Source organism: Bos indicus x Bos taurus, chromosome 2, assembly GCF_003369695.1.
Source record: "Bos indicus x Bos taurus breed Angus x Brahman F1 hybrid chromosome 2, Bos_hybrid_MaternalHap_v2.0, whole genome shotgun sequence".
Lineage (NCBI taxonomy): Eukaryota > Metazoa > Chordata > Mammalia > Artiodactyla > Bovidae > Bos > Bos indicus x Bos taurus.
In genome coordinates, this window is record NC_040077.1 from 5422557 (window position 1) to 5441307 (window position 18751).

An 18751-nucleotide genomic window follows, 5' to 3' on the forward strand; every position below is an offset into this window, starting at 1 on the left:
AGATGTTGAAATTGTTCCGCTCAAGCTGAAGAGTTCAGAATAAAGCATTATAACTACTAGCAGTATGTTGAGGTCTCCCAGGTCCCCTGATTTGACAATCCCCCTCTCTCAAAACTAAAACTGTTGGGCTTCTCTGACACCCTCAGCCTTGCCTTCTCAACATTACGGCGGGAGCTGACCTAAACCATGGCCTATGTATTCCACGGGCCTGGGTCCTTGTTTTTGCAATCTCCTTAGCACTCCAGTTTCTGCAGCATTTCCATTACACCTACAACTTATCCACTGACTCTACCTTCTCTTTTTCTCCTTCCTGTCTTTGAGTTCCAGAGCTCTCTGGCTGGAAGTTGCTATCTGCTGACGAGCATTCTCTATAATGCCGACTTGTCTGTGTGCTCCTATCTCTGAATATTACAAGCCCCTCCATTCTCCATGACCTTGCTAGTCTCAAGTTTCGGTTTCTCTCTCTCTATTTACTGCTTTAAAGATTTGATGCACTCTGCTTACCTAGTTACCACATACTCTAGCAACACGTTTGGGCAGATGGAACTCTGCCCGCCTGGACCTCTTTGTAATCCTGCTCCTGGGTTCGTCCCTTGGCACCTGCCCCACACCAGTAACTAGTGTGGTTCTAGGCCGCAGCCTCTGCATTATATGTTCATGGTCTGACTCCTACCACCAGGCTACACCTAGCCATGTTCTAAGACCAGCACCGATTCTCTAGCTTTAAAAAAGGTGTCTGTAACAATGACTCATTCTACAATTCTCTACAATAAAATGTAATGAATTATAAATTTTACAAGTATACTGGGAAACAAGTACAAAATGCATATAAAAATGAGAATTTTATGTACTCGTGAGTTGAAAATTATTTTTCAGGTATAGATAACTTCCTGATGTTCATCTACTTGTGACCTACTTACATGTCTTCAAAGATTAAAAGAACAGTGTCCACAGAGTTTGTAATACTATACACAGGGTCAGAAATACTACCAAAAGTGGATTAAGAATAAGTCATATTTTTCCTTATTTAGAAATTGAGGACAAACTAATAACCTTCTTTAGTCTTAGGAATTTAGAAAAACTCAAGTCTTTCTCTCATTTTAAACAGTCAAAAAAAAAATGTGGAATTATCACAATACCTAAATGGTACACTTGATGGTAGCTTCTTTAATTCCCTCAGGATTTCATAATTTCTATTAAACTCTTGGATGGTTACTAGTTTGAAGAGAGTGCTCTGATGCATAAACTTCTATCCTAAAATATATTATCGGACCAGATTCACACACTTGACTTACAAATAATAAGTGGTCTAAGTTAAGTTTCAAAAACACAGGCCACATTTTCCAAAGCTCCACCCCCACATCTCCACCTACTGGCACTCATTTTGATTGTTTCCTTCTTTTGGGAAACCCACAATGGTCTCATTACTTAAATACCACCTGTGCCTATTTATTCAAAGAAGCAAAGCGCCCCTTAGGAAAAGTCAAGTGTGAAATAATTCATTTTGGACTTTTTTAAAAGCAGGTTAGGAATTTTTAAAGTGAGATCGATAGGGTTTATTAAAGTCATCTCTGTAACATACTTTTGCTTTAATAAAAATACAGGCCCTTGACTGTGCTTCATCTGCCATATTTAAAAACTATATGAAAGCTGGATTAAAGCGTGAGCCGGAGGCTGCCAACACGCCTCGCCCTTGTTCCCTACTATAGCAGCCTTCAGTAGACTCCTCTGCATCCCGTCACAGGTAATAATAGTGTCAAAGCGTAGCTGAATTATAACGCCACTTGTATTTTCTACATCTATCCACAAGTTCTTGTGAATTCATTATTGTATGCCAACAATACACAACAATTACACAAGGACATGCCCAAAGGAGGTCAAATCATAGAGTCCCTGTGACTACTTTTGCTAACCAATTCTCTCATATTAAGCATCAGTAGACATTCACATCTACAACAATTTAAAAATATCAGATGGTGAAACTGCTGAAAAGAAGATTAATATATAAAAATCGGCCAGTGATAGTAATTTAAAAAGGAAACAATTTCATTTACAATTATATCCCCTTCATATCTTACATATTCATGTATCCATACAAGCAAAATAAATGTAAATGTTTATAATACAAACATTTAATATACACATATATAATATACAGTATTTGGCCTAACAAGAAATGTTCAAAACTATGAATAAAGAACTAAAAAATTACAGAAAAATATAAAAGAGCTAAGTAAATGCACATACTATGTTACTCTATGGGAGTTTTCATTATTGTAAATATATCATTTTCCCCCCAATTAATCTATACCTTTAGGGCATTTCTAATCAAACACCAACAGAAATTTTGGGGAAATTTGACAAATACACTAAAAATTTCATTTGAGAAGGAGAAATGTGTAAGGTTACCTAAAAAAAAGAAGCTACAAAAGAATACTATTGAAGAGGCACTTGCCTTTCCATATATAAAATATACTGCTTTGCTACAGTACCTGAAGTAACTTCATACCAGTGAAGGAACAGAGAATCAGATAAATGAAATGACACAGGACAAGATCAACGACCATTACTACACAGAATTAAATTTCCACATGGCAACCAGTCTACAAGGTCAAAGGACAAATGATAATCTGGAAAAATATTTACAATCTAAGACAAAAAGTTAATATACTTACAATATAAAAGTTTTTAACAATATTTTAAAGGTAAGACAACTCCAACATTAAAACAAAGGATATGAATATAAAATTGGATGTCTATTAACCATAAGAAAAGATGCTCTTCCTCAATAATAAAAGTTACTTTGAGCAATGAAAATTTTTCTTAGACTGACAAAAATTAAAAATGACTAATGCAATATTAGCAAGAGTGTGGAAAAATAGACAGTTGCATATAATAATGATAAAGAAAATATAAACTGTTCTAGCTTTTTTAGAAGGCAATTAAGGACTATCTAGTCAAGGCTATGGTTTTTTCTCTGGTCATGTATGGATGTGAGAGTTGGACTGTGAAGAAAGCTGAGTGCCAAAGAATTGATGCTTTTGAACTGTGGTGTTGGAGAAGACTCTTGAGAGTCCCTTGGACTGCAAGGAGATCCAACCAGTCCATTCTGAAGATAAGCCCTGGGATTTCTTTGGAAGGAATGATGCTAAAGCTGAAACTCCAGTACTTTGGCCACCTCATGCGAAGAGTTGACTCATTGGAAAAGACTCTGATGCTGGGAGGGATTGGGGGCAAGAGGAGAAGGGGCCGACAGAGGATGAGGTGGCTGGATGGCATCACTGACTCGATGGACGTGAGTCTGAGTGAACTCCGGGAGTTGGTGATGGACAGGGAGGCCTGCCGTGCTGTGATTCATGGGGTTGCAAAGAGTAGGACACGACTGAGCGACTGATCTGATCTGATCTGAAGGACCATCTACTAAAATATTAAATCTACATATTCTTTGGGCCCATAATTTTACATGTTGGAATCTATTCTATAGGAAAACATGTACAAATCTGTAAAGGTGTATGTGCAGAATGTTCATGTCTCACCACATATAAAATTTTTTAAAAATGTAAACAACTTAAGTGACATCAAAAAGTGAATGGTTAAGATAACAGCACATTCACACTGTGAAATATAATGTAACCCATAAACGAATACGGCAGCTCTATATGTAACCACCTGAAAATATATCTGATAGTATACTGTACTTTGAGTATATTATTAAGTTTAAAAAAAAAGAGTTTGGAGAAGAGTGTGTAAAATATGACCCCACATTTGTATATGTAAAGAAAAGTAGCTGGATGTTTACAGATTCCATTACTTCACGTCTTTCTGTATAACTGAATGCTTTTTCAGTGAGTATATACTATTTTTTGTGTTCAAGTACAAGACTGTGGGGAATGATCTTATGTTACTAACATGAAATACTGCATTCAACTGAACATTTTTTTCCAAGGATAATTTATCTCTTTCTTCTAATGGATAAATGGCTATGAATTTTAGCTATGAAACAGCTTTTGTTTAAAAAAGGTAATTTTGAAATGCACTTAATTTTCAAGCATTTATTGAGTACATTAGATTCTTAAGATATAAAAATGAATGAGATATAAGTTCTGCCTTGAAGAATCCCAAAGTATACTGTGAGGGACAGACCAATATATTAAAAAGTACAATAAAGTGTTGAAGTTACTGTGACAGAAGTATGTGTAGGGATAAAAATGAAAAGCAAAGGTCATTCTACTTAGGGGAAAACACACTATAAAAGACTTAAGCTCATGCTTGAGCCTTAAAGATGATGTGTTGGCCAGGCGGACAAGAAAAAGGAAGCAAATGTAAAAGAAATATACATACATGTATTCTTCTAATTAAGCAAAATGTTTCTAGATAGAATGCTACAAAAATAAAATGAGGATTTTTAATATCAAATGTCACACCAAAACAATATTCAAAGCTACAATAATTCTTCTAACATCCATCTAATTTTGTTTTCTATGCTAGCTGAAAATCACTTTAAGTTCTGGTTATTCTTTACAACTTTTTTTTCTAAAAAGTCTACAAAAATGATTTTTAAGTTAGATTTAAAATTTCATTTTTAATTCTTAATTAAAAGACAAACTGCCTTGTAAACGCAGACTTTATGCTTTTACTACTTAAACCAATATTATTCTAAGAGTCACTCTACACTACAATTTTAAAGTTAAACATGTTTGAAATCAACACAGAAATACCTTAACACAATAAATATGGTCTATTTTCACTAAAGAGTTACGTTTTGCTGAACCTAAACGTCTTTAATCCGGGGAGTGTATCATCTCTGCTGTAAACTATTACCAAATTAATCTCTTTAAGAGACATGCACACCACATACACACAAAGCTAAATGTGGACTTTTTACCTCATGAAGTGTGAGGTGCTTCCCATCCTTCCTCTTCGAGTCGAATCTGCCATATATTGCACTGTATTTTCGAATTTCCTCTTCTTTGTGTGGGTCGTCATCACTCATCTCAAAGATGTGACCGATCATCTTGGCCAACTTCTTGTTGGTTTTCAGCAGCTCTTTCACTTCGTTCAAGTCACTTTTTGGCAGCGTGGGGGCCATGCGCTCCACACACTCGGCTACAGAGAGCGCAGCGGCAGCATCCAGCACCTCGCTACTTTCTTTTGGGGAAGCCGGGGAGCCAAGGTCAGCTGGGGAGAGGCTGTGCTCACTCTCAGTGGCGTGGTGGCCCTGCCAGAGTCGGGAGTCACTGATACTCTGCAGCGCTAAGCTCCCCACCACGTCTGACTTCCCCGGTCCCAAGCTCTGCACGCACGTGGTGGCAGCACACTTGGGGATTTTTAGATGAGGTTCTCGGGAACTGCTGTTCCTTTCATAACTGCTGCAGGATATTCCCAGCCATGTTGGTGAGCCCTCTGGTAACTTATAGATGGGTATGCTACTGACAGGCAGAGACGTCAGTGGCTGATTGAAAAGGCCAGGGTTTGTAACCCAGTCTCTCAAAGCCTTCTGCAGCCTTCTAACATGAAGGGGCTTGCTAGCCATGCCCACGAGTGCCATGATCTCCAGGAACTCCTCTTCTCCAGCTTCACAGAGTTGCTGGACATCATCACCACCTTGTTGGATGAAGGCATCAAAATAAGAAAGCAGGTTGGCTTTTTGTAATATTCTATACAGCTGCAACTCCCCCAGGGTCCTGGGTAAGGCTGCAGCCATCACTGTGGATGGGCTTAACCTGCAAAAAGAAGAGAGGAAACGCTCATCACACTTGCTAAAAACCTTCTTAAGCCTCTTTGTCGGACACTACAGGGTTTAAGATTGCAGTATGGGAAGAGCAAAAAACAAGGAGCATTTGCACAGCAACTGACTGTTACGGAAGCATTCTCTCTATGCTGTGTGTGTGTGTGTGTGTGTGTGTGTGTGTGTATGTGCGCGCACGCATTCTCTCTATGCTGTGTGTGTGTGTGTGTGTGTATGTGCGCGCATGCATGCGCGCGCACTCGGTTGTGTCTGACTCTTGGCGACTCACGGACTGTAGCTGCCAGGCTCCTCTGTCCATGGGATTTTCCAGGCAAGAATACTGGAGTGGTTTGCCATTTCCTACTCCAGGGGATCTTTCTGACCCAGGGATCGAACCTGAGTCTCTTGTGTCTCCTGCATTGGCAGGTGGATTCTTTACCACTGATACCATCTCGGAAGCCTCTCTCTAAGTTATCTTACTCTCCTAACAATCATAATGATCAACAGTCAGTAATAGTTTCCATTTTAAAGGAAAAAAATATAAAGGCTCAAAGATCAGTAATCTGCCTGAGATCTCATAGGTAGCTAAATAGGTCTAGGGACTTAAGCCAAACATGGCTCACAGGGCTCTGTATGCTGTATTTTTGAGTATTCACTTTGCTGCTTCCATGGTGTGCACACAGAGGAGAAGTGAAGGATGATAAACTTCTGAAGGAGATAAGAAGTATACTCTGCTACTATGCATGCACTGAATACTTGTGTCAGACCATATGATAAATAGGCACTTAACATTACGTCTCATCCTCACAACAGCCCTGTGAGATAGGTGTAAGTGAAGTCGCTCAGTCGTGTCTGACTTTTTGTGACCCCATGGACTGCAGCCTACCAGGCTCCTCCGTCTATGGGATTTTCCAGGCAATAGTACTAGAGTGGATTGCCATTTCCTTCTCCAGCGGATCTTCCCGACCCAGGGATCAAACCCGGGTGTCCCGCTTTGTAGACAGACGTTTTACTGTCTGAGCCACCAGGGCTCAGTATCACAAGCCAGAAGTACTGCATGCACTGAATACTTGCGTCAGACCGTATGATAAATAGGCACTTAACATGATGTCTCATCCTCACAACAGCCCTGTGAGATAGGTATAGTTAGTTCCTATTTTATAAAGAAAAAGTAGCAAGATTAGTCTTGCAGGCAGATGAGAGATTTCAGTATGAACTAGAATTAATAGGATACAAGGTGGTATATTTAGAAACGGAGAAAAAAGAGGCAGGAAAAATTCAGACAAATAAATGGCAAGACTTGGTGATCACTTAGGTGTAAGTGATGAAAGAGAGGAAACGGTTACCATTTTTTAGAAACACTTTCTGTGGTTCCAGAAAGAGACTAATAGGTGACTATGGGATTACCTAGGCATCAGGGATACATAAAACTAGGGATGTTGGAATTCTCTTTCAAACACACAGCACTAGAGAATGTGGCGCAAAGCATAAAGCTGAAGCAGAGTGGTCCTGTTTGCAAAGTAACAGCATGGAACCTAAGTCTGTCTCAGGGTTCAAGAGAGGACGAAGCCAGTGTGTGTGGAAGAGCCCAAGACAGAGCCAAGGAAGTTATACTTCTAGAGCCCAAGACATAGCCAAGGAAGTTATACTTCTAGAGCCCAAGGAAGGCAGAGAAGTCTCCCTTTAAAGAGACAGAACAAGACCCAGCAAAGCACTTCTTGACCTCTTAGCAGTTTTATTGAAAAGTCATTCACAGTTGCCTGGAGACCTCCCACATACATAGAGGAGCTGGCCAAGCACTTCCGTTTAAGAGAAACAAACTTGTAATCAATGCACCTGTAGGATTAAAAGGCTCCTACAGCCCTCTATAGCAAAAATTATAGAAAGCCAAAAGAATGCATACACTGGAAGAAAATGCAAGTACACTCTCAAGAAAGTCAGGAGCAACTGTCAACTGGGAGACTCGGCAAGCTGAGGAACACTGGGAACAGCCCTCAAGGCCAGATCAACAAATCTGGGACTTCTGCTTTACATCATTGGCCAGACTGCTATACAAAATTCTAGTCTCAGTCATCCCGTCCAAGGAGAATGCATTTCCCTACCACCTTAAGGACTGACTCCTGGGAAACCCCAACTCCTGGAACCCCTGTGTCATCCACAGTCTGCTCTCATCAACTACTGACCTCCTCAAATTTTATGGCTCTTTGTAAGTCATGACCTGATGACTTCCCAAGGTATATATTAAAAAAAAAAAATTCAATTTGGGCCCACTAAACTTCTGCTGACAGCCAGGAAATCCCTTGGGGGAGCTTCTGAAAAATATAATTTGCTCGGGTTGCATCTCAGAAGACTCTTGTGATTTGGCAAACCTGGCAAACTACACTGGAAGATCCCTGGTTAGGGCACCCTCTGGGCACCACAAACTCGTACAGCTTTTGGTCACCTTTGTGTTCATGTCATGTTAGTTCTCTGGATAAAAACATCTCTGCACCTTGTGAATCACTCATAAGAGGATTTGTTTTGTCCTCCCACATAAAAGGGAGACTTCTGAGGGAGAGAATTTATCATCCAGCTGAACACTAAGCCACAAAAACAAGCTCTGGGGAGTTACAGACCCAAGTTCAAGTCTATATTGAACAATATTATACCAAATAGAAGGGTTTCTAGAAAGTGTATGAGATAGAGGGAAGGAAACCCATTTTCCCTTCATACACTTAATGCAGTAATTCCACAGGCTTTCAACTCCAGAGTATACACGCACAAAAATATCAATCAGTTCAGTTCAGTTCAGTCTCTCAGTCATGTCCGACTCTTTGCGACCCCATGAACCGCAGCACGCCAGGCCTCCCTGTCCATCACCAGCTCCCGGAGTTCACCCAAACCCACATCCACCGAGTCGGTGATGCCATCCAGCCATCTTATCCTCTGTTGTCCCCTTCTCCTCCTGCCCCCAATCCCTCCCAGCATCACAGTCTTTTCCAATGAGTCAACTCTTCACAGGAGGTGGCCAAAATATTGGAGTATCAGCTTTAGCATCAGTCCTTCCAATGAACACCCAAGACTGATCTCCTTTAGGATGGACTGGTTGGATCTCCTTGCAGTCCAAGGGACTCTCAAGAGTCTTCTCCAACACCACAGTTCAAAAGCATCAATTCTTTGGCGCTCAGCTTTCTTCACAGTCCAACTCTCACATCCATACATGACCACTGGAAAAACCATAGCCTTGACTAGATGGACCTTTGTTGGCAAAATAATGTCTCTGCTTTTTAATATGCTATCTAGTTTGGTCATAACTTTCCTTCCAAGGAGTAACCGTCTTTTAATGTCATGGCTGCAGTCACCATCTGCAGTGATTTTGGAGCCCCAAAAAATAAAGTCTGATACTGTTTCCGCTGTTTCCCCATCTATTTCCCATGAAGTGATGGGACCAGATGCCATGATCTTAGTTTTCCGAATGTTGAGCTTTAAGCCATACATACACATAAATATGTATGTATGCACATACACACGCAAAAGCTTTTTTATAAAAGGGCTGTAACCTTGCAAGATTCATGGTGTCATCAATGACCTCACCACCTATACTCCCCCAAATTATGGAGTAAACTAAAAATTACCTGAGAAAATCTAGAACAGAGTTTTTGAATCTTTTTATAAGCAATAACAAAGAATATATCATGGACAAATATAAAAGAGAAATTTAAGAAGAAGAGAACTCAAAACTCAAACTTAGGCTTTATTCTTCTGAGATAGGCAATGGTTTTAGAAAATATTAATTTTCAATTTTTATCCTTTGTCATTTTTACCCAGGAAAAAAAAAAAAAAAGGAAACCCCCTAGTTTCCTAAGAGAAAGCTCTTACGTTCCAGTAAGAAAGTAGTTACCATTATTAACATCTCCACAAGGACTGACAAGACCAAGTGTACATTTCCAAAGTCAAGACACCAGATGAAAGATAAATAAGTGAACTATTTAGAGTCCCAGGAGACTTGCTAAAGGCCCACACTTACCGCTGGGAAAGGAGTTTTCTCCCTAAGCTTTATTCCTTTAAGAGCACATTTCAGTTTCTCATAAAGCCTGTTGTGATCATTTAAACATCCACCACTTTATATATTAATTTGATTTAAAAGAAAATTTTTATAAGACAAGATTTTCTGTTTTTACAAACTCTGTGTCTACTCTTGCTTCAACACGAAGGTCAAATAAGTCAAAAGAAAGCTGCATTTCTCCAATCGGAAGTGAATACAAAAGGATTCTAATATAGTGCAACATAACATAGGCAGCTAACAGCACAGCAAGTCTGCTCCGCTGCAAACTCCAGTTACCTGGCCTTTGCAAGAGATGCTGGAACAACCATGCTGAGTCTGACCTTTTTATGAATTCCACAATTAAGAGAAATCAGTTACCCATTTTTACTGCATTCAAAACCTAAACCAAAGGCCTGCTGCCTATATACAGCAAACCTCCACTTGCACTAGCTTAAATGTTCTTCAGTCCAGTTAGTCCCAAAGGAAGAGGAATAAAACAGTGGATTCATTTAAGGCCATTTGTTGTTGTTTGCTATTCAATGATCTATTTCAAATGGTAATAATTTGTTCCAGAACCTTTTAACGACAAACTCACTTTGGCTCCTTCTGGGGTAGGATCAGTCATCTGCCAAGATTTAAACTATGCTAAGTGAAGTAAGGAGCTGGTTTGGCTCCAAAAACTTTACTGGTCAACTCCTGCTTTGTCCTTGAACCAAAACACAGAACTCAGTATAAATATGGGAAATACAATTTCTCTTTCTCCAAGCTGGGATGTGGGGATTTAGGGTTAAGACAGAGGTGTTTAATGGTCACAAGGAAAAAGAAGAACCATTCCTTCAAACCTGCCTCAATCTAGTCCAGGAAGCTTCAGCCTGCCTTCTGTCCCAACTCCTCCATCAAAGCTCCCAAGTAACTACTGAGTGATCACCAGCTTTTCTCTTTAACCTCTCTGCAGTTTGACATCACTCCTTGAAATGCTCTTCACCTGACTTTTTTTACTATGTTATGCTGCCTTCCCTTACTCTAACTGCAGGAATTCTCCAAATTTTTTTATTAGATCCCATTTCTACTATCTTTCCATATTCTCCCCTGATGATCTCCGTCCACTCCTAGGCTTCAATATTACCTATAGCAGACTGACCTCCAAACCGCTATTTGTAGCTTGGACCAGTGGTTCATGAAGTCACTGCCAACTGCTCTCAAATCCAAATGCACACCAAACACTGACTCACACATATACATCTACTTTGCAAAGAAAAAAAAAAGAACTTTGTGATTTAATAAAATCTCACTTAATAGTGTGATCAAATTCAAGTTGTCAAAGTATTCTCCATTGATAAAACACTAAAAGCAAACTTAATGAGTACTTGCTATTTTTTTTTTTTAATTTAGAAAGTGATCTTGTGAGAACCCAAATTGTTTTTCTGATAATTCAGCATTTCACATTGGATGCTGTCAAACTTCTCAAATCTGGTAAGCCAAAAAGAAGTATGTGCTGTAATTTTCCTCCCCTCTTCCAGATTCCCAAATCTGTTCTTCCAGCTCTCATTACTTTTAGTTGCACCACTACTCTTTCAGTTTTCTGGATTAATAAAGGATTTATTTTTTTAAATTTTATTGTGATACAGTTAATGTATAATATCATACAAAAGATTCAGGTGTACAATATAATGATTCACAATTTTTTTTTTAATGATTCACAATTTTTAAAGGTCATATTTCTTTTCTGGGCTTCCCTAATGGCTCAGCTGATAAAGAATCTGCCTGCAATGCAGTAGACCCCAGTTCAATTCCTGGGTCAGGAAGACCCCCTGGAGAAAGGATAGGCTACCCACTCCAGTATTCATGGGCTTCCCTGGTGGCTCAGACAGTAAAGAATCTGCCGGCAATTCGGGAGACATGGGTTTGATCCCTTCCAGGGTTGGGAAGATCCCTGGAGGAGGGCATGGCAACCCACTCCAGTATTCTTGCGTGGAGAATCCCATGGACAGAGGAGCTTGGTGGGCTACAGTCCATGGGGTGGCAAAGAGCTGGACACGACTAAGCACAGCACAGCATTTCTTTTACAGTCATTATAAAATACTGGTTTATTTCCTGTGCTGTACAATATATCCTTGTAGCTTATTTATTTTATACATAGTAGTTTGTACCTGTAATCCCTTACTCCTATCTTGCCCGTCCGTTTTTCCCTTTTCCAGGTGGTAATCACTAGTTTGTTATATATCTGTGACTCTATTTCTTTTTTGTTATATTCACTAGTTTTATTTTTTAAATTCCACACGTAAGTGATATTATATAGTATTTGTCATTCTCTGCCTGAATACCATCCAATTCTATCCATGTTGTTGCAAATGGCAGAATTTTTTTTATGGCTGAATATTCCAGGGTGTGTATCTTCTTTATCCACTCATGCTTTTGTTTTCCTCTTCCTTCTTCAAATCTACATGCCCTTAGGCCACATCACCAACCTTTCTCTGCCTCAAAAGCACCTAATTCTAATTTTCCCCTTGCTTCTTGCCCCAACTTTGAAAACAGCCTCCTCACCTTCAAAATATGCCATACTGAAATGTCGACTTCATTGTCCTGAAGTACAGATGTGGCCCTTTACTCATTTATGCAAATTTCCCCACTGGATGGAGGAAAAAATCCAAACAACTCATACAGGTATCCTAGACCTATCCATCTTCCTCTGTAGCCGTTAACCTTCCTCTGATGCTTGTGCCAAACACTGGACTTTGCTCCAGTGGTTCTTCACAGACAGTTAAGAACCAGAAGACAGAGAAGCAGGCACACACTTAAACACTATGCTAAATGCTATGCTAAGTATTAAACATAAAGAGCCATGGAACAGAGAAGCAAACTTACATGGCTCTGTAGAACAGATTACCTCAGGCTTTAAGCTCCTCGATGGCAGAAGCTCATGGTTTAGCAGTAAAGAACCCGCCTGCCAATCAATGCAGGAGAGGTGGGTTTGGTCCTTGGGTCAGGAAGATCCCCTGCAGGAGGGCATGACAACCCACTCCAGTATTCTTGCCTTGGACAGAGGACCCTGGAGGGCTACAGTCCATAGAGTTGCAAAGTCTGACACAAATGAAGTAACTTAGCATGCAAGATGTAGGGACTAGAGTCTCATTCAGCTTTTATCCCTCTCATCTAAGTATTGAAAGAGGAATAACATCTCTGTTAAAAGCCTCTGTTAAATGAAACCCAACATTTGAGTCAGACTCTGATTAGCAGTCTCCTTTTATAAATCAGGGCTTCCCTGGTAGCTCATCTGGTAAAGAATGCCTGCAATGCAGGAGACTCCGGTTTGATTCCTGGGTCTGGAAGATCCTCTGGAGGAGGGATAGACTACCCACTCCAGTATTCCTGGGCCTCCCTTGTAGCTCAGCTGGTAAAGAATCCGCCTATAATGCGGGAGACCTGGACTCGACCCTGGGTTGGGAATATATTCTGGAGAAGGGAAAGGCTGCCCATTCCAGTATTCTGGCCTGGACAAGTCCATGGACTCTACAGTCCATGGGGTCGAAAAGAGTCGGACACGACTGAGGGACTTTCACTTTGTATTCCAAAAGGGATCCCCTCTGTGTTAACTGGTGTCCAATCTAGTAAGGCCCATCCTGCTACTTTACCTACCATCTTTCTCATTCCCTCATCCTCAGTACTTCCCCTTTCTTTAATTATATGGTGGATTCCCATAAGATGGCCAGATGAGCTCCCTTTACCAGAATACATCATTATTAGCCTAGCCCCAACAGCAGCATTTTAAGAAGTCAATTTCAATCACAAGAGATCCTAGGTCTTTTCCCTCTTAATTTCTATGAATTAAAATGTCATCTCCAGATAACAAATATCAATCTTATTAACGATCATTAGATTCAAATGGATTAAAAAACACTACTCTGGAATACTCCTCTTCATGATGCAGGAAATATACAAATGTATATACACAAATGTATATACACACTGTGAAGTCTACGGCATTCCAAAGAAGAGACTCTTCCAGGAGTGGGGAGAAACCAAGGGCAAAATTCTAGTAAAATCTGACTTATGCAGAGGACTATCAGTTCCTGCCTCCCAACACAGTCTGAAAGTTTTACTGTGAAATTATCTAAATTAACACCAATCTCTTCCAGACTTCTAAAAAAAAAATGTGAAAATACTTGGGAAGAGTTAGCTCATGAGTCATTTACAGATTAAGGTGAATTAGTTCCACCAGATTGTTTTCCTCTAACACCTAGATGAGATCGGGTACACACTAAGGGAATGAAAGGTAGAGACAGGAAATGGCAAGGAAGGAAATAGGAAATCTGAAGTGGGTGGCTACATTTAAAACATCTGAGGTAAGGCCAGGTTTGGGAGAATGTAGCCTGAAGGCATGGTTTATCTGGTTGCTCAGATGGTAAAGAATCTGCCTGCAATGCAGGAGACACAGGTTTGATTCCTGGAAGATCCCCTGGAGAAGCGAATGCCTACCCACTTCAGTATTCTTGCCTGAAGAATTCCATGGACACAGGAACCTGGCGGGCTATAGTCCGGAGGGTCGCAAAGAGTCGAACATGACCAAGTGACTAAGCACACACAGCCTGAAGGTATAGGAGCCTGGGGAGAGGGTGCAATGGGTACTTTACAGGTTGAGATTGAAAAGACAAGCCAGAATCTGGATGACCCTTGAGCCTAGGAGTGAATTATTTGAATTTTTTTTCCTAGTCCCAGAACTCAACCTAAAATAACTAAGTGTGGCTTAGTTACATCATGGGTTATTTAAGACTGCAGGGCGGTCCTATGTATGTGTTTCAAGTATCAAATGATTTAACCAGGCATATTTATTGTTAAACATTCAGGAATATATCTTAAGGCAAGATATTTTTGAGAAACCAACATAATACTGTAAAGCAATTATCCTCCAGTTAAAAATAAATATTTTTTTTAAAGCCAAAAAAAAAAGAGAGGTATTTTTGGATCTTATTACTGTAATATCTATGAATTAAACATATATCTTCTAATACATTAACAATAATTTAGCAAACTTAAAATGTTCTCGCCTACTGATTTTTTTCTGAATTCTGAATGAAGCTGGAAAAAATTTCATATAAATCTCTTAAAATTTTAATTATTCAAGGTGTAAGCTTAAATTTATCAGTATTAGGAAAATCAGATTTTTTGCAATTAAATAGTAAGTATGCATTAACTGTGATAATAACAGGTAAACACTAGTATTTCATATAATGACTGGAAATTCTTCAATCAACGAACAATCAAGTTAGTCACCAAACATTAAGTGCCTTCTGAGCATGTGGTGTGCACACAGTACATATAAAATTTTATTTATTTCAGAAATTCCTCTTTAAAAATTATTAAATCAACATGTACTACAAATTAAGATGCAACTCTCTAAATACAATATATTGATAAATAACAAACTATTTGAAAGCTTAATGGTATATTTTAGCTGTGAGAATTCTGACAAGGATTACTATTTTTTCCCCAACATCAACTTCCCACTTGTTTCATATTTAAGAGAATATATTCTACTATTGCACTAGTTATTGAAAATGTCAGATCAAAAGGCAAATTTGCATTTAATATAAGAACTGTACTACTCTTCATTCTACTAAAAGGAATGAACGAAACAGTTAAAACTAAATCCAAAGCACAGGGGCTAGGAACCTTATATTAAGCTTAAGTGGGCATTATTTATTCCTTATTATTTTTAATAAACTTTATGAAATATGCATACAAAGACGATTATACTAAGGAAGATCTTAACCTGTTCAAAAAGTATTATAAAATGGTCATTTCCATGGAAGTAACATAAAATGTATCATACTTCTGTGGTATCCAGAATATGCTTCACATTTAAGGGTAAATTTTACAAAGCTTTTATTCCTAATAATGTACATGCACAGCACCAACAAAAACAATTAGACTTATAATGGACCAGACGAAGCCCAGAGTCTAGGTTAACAGACACAAAAACCTGACATACTTCTGTTGCCATGCAACCATTTTTTACTTTAAATATTTAACGTTCATGCAATAAATTCTTCAAAGGTCTCTGCCACTTTGTCATACATTATAATTTTTTCTTTCAAAACAGCCATGGTACAAATCCCCAAAATCTTTAATAATAAGCCAATATGCTCTTAAAATGTGATTAAAAGAAAATACCTAATGCTTTAACTGATTCTCCAAATAACAAGGAGAATGGAAATATATTAATTTTCTAAAGGGCAATGGATTTTACTAGTCAACAAAAAAGGAAAATTTTTCATTAATTTAACCGAGATTATTTAATTTTGTTAATTCTCAAACAAGGAAAGATATATCCACTGGATATAGCAAATTACTTACTAGCTATATAAGCTCACTAAATTTCCTTGTATCGGCTACAGTATTCCTAAGGATTTCTGTCATGTTCGCTACATCCATAATTAGCAGTAAGAATGAAATCAAAATCTACAATGCCTCAATGTTTTTTTTATTATCAGATTTACTCACACATAATAGGAAATCACCAGAGCCAAGGAAAACAAAATTTTCCTAATACCAGGCTGACATATTAACTTTTGTGCAAGCTGCTAAAAATAATAAAATTAAAACGAGAAACCTTCCAATGGTTCTTTGGTATTTTCTTTCATGACCTGATTTCCCAATAACTAATACCCAAACAGAAATAAAGTAGGCTGACCTTGCAGATATATATAAACTCTCAAGAGAATCCTGCTGCTCAGTCACTCAGTCGTGTCCAACTCTTTGTGACCCCGGGGACTGTAGCCACCAGGCTTCTCTGTCCGTGGGATTCTCGAGGCAAGAATACTGGAGTGGATTGCCATTTCCTTCTCCAAAGAGAATCCTAACATGCACAATAATACCTACAAGGAGAATATAGTTCTTAAAACTTAACGGAAATACAGTATTAAATGTTTCAAGTACTGGAAAATGGAGGAAAAAGGATACCCCTGAATCTAAAGAGACACTTTTACTGGCCCTTAGGCTGGACTAGAAGCAGCTTTTTAAGGTCTTCTGGAAAACATCAGCTCCCATCCAAAATAGAGAAAGTAAATCCTATGCATCTTTTCTCCCACTACTCCTTCTTAAAACCCACACATAAATTCCGACATGTCATAATCTGGTATGGTTTACAGGGAAATTTTTCAAAAAAGTGAAAATCTAAGAAGGTATTTCATTGTGTGCACACTTCTCCAACAAAACAGCCTAGCATTTCCTACGTGACTAATCTTTTTAAAATTCTGTTTCACTGTTCCTATGCAATCTAATATTATCTATTAAAACTGCCAAAATATTTTTAAATAAGATCTGAGTATTTCCCTCTCAGCTCTGATCTTTGCACTCCTTAAGTTTGCAGACATGTCACTGGCAAACCAATTGGTAGTGACAGGTTACTCCAAACCAACTCTTTCTGGGGGAAATTTTAAATTGACAGCTACCCCCAAATTTTCCCTGCCTCCCGAATCTCTCTGAGTGAGGTATTAAGTATATGCAAGTCAAGGATTTCTCCTGATCACCTGCTGCAAAACTTGGTCTGCAGAATCTCTAAATGCATATTCCAATTCAATTATCCTTTCGCCCAAGATCTTACAAAACTTAGGCTCACTCGGAAGTGTCCTTTCACATCTGAGCCTTGTGAACCGCGAAGTTGCAGTCCCAAAGCATTTGACTGCCCTCGCAACGTTTCTCCATAAATAAGGTCACAGACTTCTGCATCCAAGGCTTGTATGTCCCACATGTGTTGGCAAATTCCATACTCGGCCTTAGCGAGCACAAATGAGTCTCTCGCTTCCATCTCACCTCGGTGCCAAGTTTCTGTAAGCCACTTTAAAGCAAAACTCTCCTTCCGCCTTTAAAAAGAAAACGACTACATTCCGAAAGAGAGGATACTCAGGACGAAAATTAAGACTCTAAAGTAAACAAACCAACAAAAAGACTCTGCCTCTGCGGAAAGAGGCTGCAAAACTCCGGGGCCGGCGCGCGCTCCCACCGCGCACAACCCACGAGCGCTCAGCGCCGCGCGCGACGGCCACAGCCGGGTCAGAAAAGTGGACGCCGCACCCCGGGCTTTCTGGGAGCGGAACGCACAGGTCGGCCCCGCGGCCCGGCTCGCCCTCTTCTCGCTGCCCCTGCGCACCGATTCTCTCCGGGAATCGTCCACAAGAGCCCGAGTCCGCCCTCTCCTTCCGGCAGCGGCCGCGCCGAGCCCGCGGCCCTGGACGCCCGCCCCACCAAGTGCCGGCGCAGCCCGGAGAATCCGCCGCCCCAAGTTCGCCCGAGCACTGAGGCATTTGGCACTTGGCGGACAGCGAGTCGGTACGTACTCGGCCAGCTGCTGCAGCGGTCTTGGCGCGCTCTCCCCAGAGGACACCTCAGCCCCAACTCCGAAGTGACGGCCCCCGGCTCGGTCTCCTCGGTCGGCTGCGGCGGCCGGGACGCCCCCGCTCCCATCGAGGTGGGGGGAAGGGAAGGTGGTGGGCGCGCTCTCCCTACTCCCCCCCTCCAGCTCGGGCCCGCGGCTCCTTCCCGCCCGCCAGCCCCGACGGCACTCGCTCGGCCGCGGTGGCGGCGGCGGCGGCTCCTCCCGACTCGGGCGCGCGGGCGGCTGAGGCGGCGGCGCCTCCCCCGCTGCGCCCTCCCCCCTACTCCCCTCCCCGCCCCGCCCCTCCCCTCGCGCGCGGCACCCCCCTTCCCCCGCCCGCCTCCGCCGCCTCCACCCCCCGCGCGCTGTCACGCTGGGAGATTCCGCTCTTGCTACATGCGCCGCTCCGGCTCCCGCCCCCGCGCGGCCGAGTGACGCAGATCCCGGCGTGGGCCGCCGCGGAGCGGGGGCGGGGGCGGCGGCCGCCGGGGCCGGGGCTCGGCCTCTTCCCGCCGCCCCCGCCCCACGGAACCCGGAGGGCGGCCCATTCACGCGGCAGCTGGGAGGAACCAAACGGGCGCCTGGGAGGGGGCGGCTCCCGCGAGCCCGGCGGGGAGAAGGGGCG

General features: G+C 41.1%; 1 protein-coding gene and 1 long non-coding RNA gene across 5 annotated transcripts in view; one reads left to right on the top strand and one right to left on the bottom strand.

Annotated features, from left to right (window-relative positions):
• NAB1 (NGFI-A binding protein 1) overlaps positions 1–18371 on the bottom strand; it is a 49460-nt gene extending 31089 nt beyond the window's left edge. For 2 of the 4 annotated variants that reach the window (XM_027555228.1, XM_027555218.1), the window contains exons 1-2: positions 18089–18363; positions 4886–5723 (exon numbers count right to left, since the gene is read on the bottom strand). In XM_027555228.1, the coding sequence (XP_027411029.1) occupies positions 4886–5704 (819 nt within the window). In that variant the 5' untranslated portion in view covers positions 5705–5723; positions 18089–18363. Of the gene's footprint in view, positions 1–4885; positions 5724–18088 lie in introns of all 4 variants that reach the window. The other 2 variants (XM_027555208.1, XM_027555199.1) reach the window with 2 other exon arrangements.
• Positions 16825–18751, top strand: part of LOC113901194 — a 91469-nt gene continuing 89542 nt past the window's right edge. The window contains exon 1 of the long non-coding RNA XR_003513344.1: positions 16825–18080. This is a non-coding gene — a long non-coding RNA (uncharacterized LOC113901194). The remainder of the gene's footprint in view (positions 18081–18751) is intronic.